Source organism: Hevea brasiliensis, chromosome 10 (genome assembly GCF_030052815.1).
Source record: "Hevea brasiliensis isolate MT/VB/25A 57/8 chromosome 10, ASM3005281v1, whole genome shotgun sequence".
Lineage (NCBI taxonomy): Eukaryota > Viridiplantae > Streptophyta > Magnoliopsida > Malpighiales > Euphorbiaceae > Hevea > Hevea brasiliensis.
In genome coordinates, this window is record NC_079502.1 from 28,216,004 (window position 1) to 28,222,018 (window position 6,015).

The 6,015-nt window shown below is 29.8% G+C and overlaps 1 protein-coding gene across 1 annotated transcript; it reads left to right on the forward strand.

Moving 5' to 3' along the window:
• The first annotated feature begins 2,963 nt into the window (after positions 1-2,963).
• Positions 2,964-5,806, forward strand: LOC110660866 (G-type lectin S-receptor-like serine/threonine-protein kinase At2g19130). The gene has a single exon (XM_021819313.2). It carries the CDS (start codon positions 3,080-3,082, stop codon positions 5,564-5,566), a length of 2,487 nt encoding a protein of 828 aa, XP_021675005.1. The 5' UTR covers positions 2,964-3,079; the 3' UTR covers positions 5,567-5,806.
• Positions 5,807-6,015: the final 209 nt, after the last annotated feature.

The following is a 6,015-nucleotide window of genomic DNA, read 5'->3' on the forward strand; positions in this document are numbered from 1 at the left end:
GCTGCACCTAACAGGTGAACCAAATACCCTCTAAATTAAATGGTGCAATCTCATTGAGTCAAAATATTTTATAATTTCCCCTCTTCTTCTCCCTCTCCCTTGCTGCACACTCACATATTTAATATTTACAAATTAATTATTTTAAATTTTTAAAAATACCAAAAGAAATCCACTTAAAATATGAGAAATTCAAATATATTAAAAAATAAAAATTTAAATTATTACAGGCAAGTAAAATAATAAAATTTATTTTTATTATTTAAATTTAAAGTTTTCACTAGATTTATTATTATTATTATTATTATTATTATTATTATTATTATTATTATTATTATTATTATTATTATTAAACAACTAGACTTAAATTCTTAATTACCAAGTTTTTTCATTTCCTAATATATGCAATAATTAATTAAACTAAAATGATTTATTATTAATAAGTACCAAGTTATAGTATGTGTTCTACTTATTATTAGTTAGGTATGCAAATCTAAAGATTAATAATTGGGGTTCCCTAACACTGAAAATTATAATTATTCTTTTATATTGTACATAGTTTTTTTCCCCTAAAAATATAAGTTTGATTCTGAATATATCTTTAGCCCTCCAATTTGAAATAGAGTAAATTATTATTTAATTTTTATATTTTAATAAAATTAATTATTTATTTTTTTAAAAAAATATACTATTTAATTTTTATATTTTACTTTTTCTAAAACTGTTTAATCCTCAATCAGTTTTTTCATTAGTCAATTTTAGTTAAACTATTATTTAGTCCCTCTATTTTAATGAAATTAATTAGTTAGTCATTGTATTTTGAAAAAATATATTAGTTAATTACTGTATTTTGATTCTGCTAAATATTTAATCTCATAATTATTTTTTATACCTAAACTAACTTAATTCTCTCCAACTTATTTTTCTCTCCATTTTTCTTCTTTACGCTCATACCTTTCTCCTCAGTTTCTCTCTATTTTTATCTTTTGATAAAAAAGGTACAAACTGTCTATACGAATAAGGTGAATTAGTTTTCTTATATTTCTAAATAATCAAGAAAACTATTTTTCAGTAGATAAAACATAAAAATGATATCTAAGGAATTGGATGAAAAATACTTGAATAATTTGAAAAAAATGCAAATTCATATTTGATTTCGATATGGCAAAATTTCTATTTTTATCCAAGAATATGTTTTTCAAAATATATATTGTGTTTTTCAAAATATAAGAATCAATTAATTAATTTTACTAAAATAGAAGAAATAAATAGTATTATTTTTTAAAATATAAGGATCAACAAATTAGTTTCCTTAAGGACTAAATAGTAGTTTAACTAGTATTGACTAACAAAAAATTTAACATAAAGAGTAAATAGTTTAACAAAAGTAAAATAAAGATTAAATAATATAGTTTTTAAAATATAAGAATCAAGTACATTGACTAAATAGTAATTTTCCATTTTAAATATATGATTTTGCCCTGTTTAATAATGGAAAATTATTTTATCCTTAAATTTAAATTAATTCATTGTTGTTTGTGGATATTTTCTAAGGGATATAATATTCACTATAACAAATGTTAAATTTACAGCAATAATTTTTATCGTTAAATGTATAAAACTTACCGCAAAAAAATTTATTGTACGCTGTTATTTTAAAATTGTGATTGTAGGTATTTTATAATAAAATTATGATTATAAATATTTTACAATAAAATTGAGGTTGCTAAAAAAAGTTATTAATAGCAACATCATATTTAATAATAATTTTTAATGATAAGAACAATTGCTGTCATTTTTTCTACATATTATTAGTAACAATTCTTTATGTTGCAACAGAAATTAAAATTTTATTTTCATAAAAAATAACTTTTCTTATTTATATTGAGATTAGATATTTATGAAATATATTTTTATGATTATATTTTTTTCTCTAATACATTAAAATTTACAAAGATACATTATAAACAAAAAATGCATTATTTTCATATCAAAAAAATTTTTTTTGGGTCAATGATAAAAAGTATTGAATTTTGCATTTCGTTTTTAAATTTATCTTATCCTTTTAATTCTAAAATAAACTATAACTTTGATAAAAATTTTATCCAATTTAATAAGGTAGAATTATAATATAAAACCATAATAAGTAAAAAGTATTTCTGTTACTTCCCAATATTGAAGATAACAAATATTATTTTCTTTACTTTTATCAATAAAAATTAATATATTTTATTCAGCATGCAAATACTGGAAAAATTAATATAACCAATTTATTACAAATAAAAAATTATATTTCTTATCAATATTTCAAATAAATAAACACATAAAATTTATGTTTCCAATTAATATAATTTTAATTTTATAGATTTTTTTAAATATTTTTGTTTCTCTTTGCTAAAGTAGATAAAATTGTTATTAATATCATAGTTTACATTAAGATTGATAACATTAAAATAATTTTAAAAATTTAAAAATATAAAAATTCCAGAAATTTTAAGTTATTACCCAAATTTTTTTTTAAAAGGGATTGGTTACTTTTTTTAATACATAAAATATATACATACAGATAAATGATAAAAATAAATTATTAAAATTATGATAATTTTAATAAAATTATTATTTCTATATAACCCTCGTAAAACATATTTTTTGCACTATTATTTAAATTGCAATAAAGAAATAATAAATGGTAGCTTAAATTTTGACAAATGAATCGAAAATTAGATAATGATGAAAATATTTTATATTCGATTTATTTTCTGTATAATTTAAACATATAAAAATAATAATTTCTTTTGATGAATAATAATTATATTCGATACATTAAAAAAATATATCATATATTAAAAAAAATTATATTTTAAATTTTAAATTATATATTTATATTGTCACTGAAGGCCGAAGGGCATAGTTGTCAGTTAGAAAAAGTTTGGTAGACTTTCATGGATGGTCACCGCATACCTTTCATGATGGCTTAGCGACTTGAGAGTTAAGACCCATTCTTCGTTCACTCTTTTTATACAACCTGTAGTTTCTTGCTGCTTCAAGATATCTATCTTGCCTGAAAAATTATTTTGCAGCCATGGATTTTAAGAACTGTAGTCCATGGTTCAAGCTTTCTGTTCTTTTCATGTTCTTTTCTCTCAAGTTCCATCTGTCACTTGCTGCTGATAGAATCACTGCAACTCAACCTCTCTCCGGTGACCAGACCATTGTCTCAGCAAAAAGTTTTTTTGAATTGGGTTTCCACCGTCCAGGTAACCTCTCAAACTATTACATATGCATGTGGTACCATCAATCACGAGTATCACAAAAGACCGTAGTTTGGGTGGCAAATAGAGAGATACCAATATCAGATAGATTTTCTTCAGAATTAAGGATATCAGATGGTAATTTAGTTCTTTTCAATGAGTCCAAAGTCCCAATTTGGTCAACAAAGTTGAACTCTAATGCCTCAACTTCTGTAGAAGCAGTACTTGGTGATGATGGAAATCTTATTCTGAATGGGTCTGGTTCATCAGTACCTTTATGGCAGAGTTTTGATCATCCAGCCGATACATGGCTACCTGGCGCCAAGATTGGATTGAACAAAATTACTGGAGAACCCACACGTCTTATTTCATGGAAGAACAAAGAAGATCCTACACCAGGTCTCTTCTCTCTTGAGCTAGACCCAAACGGAACCAGTCAATATTATATCCTGTGGAATATGTCAAAAATTTTTTGGACTAGTGGAACTTGGAATGGGCAAATCTTTAGCCTAGTGCCTGAAATGAGACTGAATTATATCTATAACTTCAGTTATTTTAGTAATGCAAGCGAGAACTATTTCACCTATTCTTTGTACAATAATTCTCTCATATCTCGATTCGTGATGGATGTTGGGGGGCAGATTCAGCAGATGTCGTGGTTGCTGCCTGCCAATCAATGGAATTTGTTTTGGAATCAACCCAGAGTGCAATGTGAGGTTTATGCTTATTGTGGGGCGTTTGGCAGCTGCAATGCCAAGTCCCAGCCCTTTTGTAATTGTTTGACAGGTTTTGATCCCAAGTTGGTAGATGAGTGGAATTCGGAGGTTTATTCTGGCGGGTGCACAAGGAAAACAAATTTGCAGTGTGGGAATTCTAGTCTTGTTAATGGGAAGAGAGACAAGTTTATGGCAAGTCCCAGTATGGAATTGCCTGCAAATTCACAAGTACTGAATGTGGGAACTTCTCAAGAATGTGAATCAAACTGCTTGAGTAACTGCTCTTGTACTGCATATGCATTTGACAACAGCAACAGCAACTGTTCAATTTGGATTGGAGATCTCTTGAATCTACGACAGCTTGCAGATGGTGACCCCAGTGGAAAGACTCTCTATGTCAGGCTTGCAGCTTCTGAGTTTTCAAGCTCTAAAAGTAATAAGGGAGTAGTTATTGGAGCGGTTGTGGGTTCGGTGGTGTTGGTAGTTCTAATTGGTTTCGTTCTGTTTGTGATCTTGAGGAGGAAGAGAACAATCAGACCTGGCAAAGTGGTAGAGGGTTCACTGGTCGCTTATGGGTACAGAGATTTACAAAATGCAACAAAGAATTTCTCGGAGAAACTTGGTGGAGGAGGTTTTGGTTCTGTTTTCAAAGGGATGTTGCCAGATTCAAGTGTCATTGCTGTTAAGAAGCTCGAAAGCATCAGCCAAGGTGAGAAGCAATTCCGCACAGAGGTCAGCACAATTGGGACAATCCAACATGTCAATCTTGTTCGTCTTCGTGGGTTCTGCTCCGAGGGAACTAGAAAGCTGCTGGTTTATGATTATATGTCAAATGGCTCTCTTGATTCCCATCTTTTCTGTGAAAGAAGCTCTAACGTCCTAGACTGGAATGCCAGGTACAATGTTGCTTTGGGGACGGCAAGAGGTTTGACATATCTCCATGAGAAATGCAGGGATTGCATTATACACTGCGATATAAAGCCAGAGAACATCCTTTTAGATTCTGAATTTTGCCCAAAAGTGGCAGATTTTGGTCTGGCAAAGCTTGTTGGCAGGGACTTTAGCAGGGTACTAACAACCATGAGAGGGACTAGAGGTTATCTTGCACCTGAGTGGATTTCCGGAGTGGCTATAACAGCAAAAGCTGATGTTTACAGTTATGGAATGATGCTTTTTGAAATTATATCAGGGAGGAGAAATTCTGAGCAATCTGAAGATGGAACGGTGAAGTTCTTCCCATCTTGGGTTGCAAGACAAATAACTGAAGGCGGTGACGTCCTTAGCCTACTAGATCCCAGGTTGGAGGGTAACGCTGATCAGGATGAGTTAACAAGAGTTTGCAAAATTGCTTGCTGGTGCATCCAAGATGATGAAACACAAAGGCCATCAATGGGACAGGTAGTTCAGATACTGGAGGGAGTCTTGAATGTGAACCTGCCTCCAATTCCAAGATCTCTCCAAGTGTTTGTTGAGAACCAGGAGCACATAGTTTTCTTCACAGAATCATCCTCTAGCCAGAGTTCACATCAGGCACAAGGTAACACCTCCGCTGCTTCCTCACAGAACAAGAGCATCACATCATCTGTTAGTTCCCAGTCTTAAGAGAAGATCAAAGCAGCAAGTTGTCGAGCACATACCTTGGATTAAGTGTGTGATTCTACTTTTTGTATATAATGAAGCAGCCTATAGTAATTGTAATAGATGAGTTTTATTGTCCTTGCTGTTATTAACAAGAGTGGCATGTGTATTCAATCAAAGGCCAGTTGGAAAATCTCAGAAATGCAACTGGTTAGCTATGTATGATTATTATGGTTAGTTTTAGAAGTCTTCCTGGTTCTGTTATCTACTTATTTTTGTTGCATTTTGATGAATTTATTTCTTTGTATAATCTAGAATTGAAATTGAAATTCTATCTATTTCTACCACGTCAACATTGCATATAGTAAATTAAAGCTTATTTTGCTGGAAAATCCCATTGCAAATACACTTCCTCCATGAATGAGGTGCTGCTACGTCCAATTAATTCATTTGCTTCCACAATGTAAATGGGA

What these genes read in the sequence shown, in the direction of transcription:
- LOC110660866 (XM_021819313.2), top strand. Translation starts at nt 3,080, where the DNA reads ATGGATTTTAAGAACTGTAGTCCATGGTTCAAGCTTTCTGTTCTTTTC.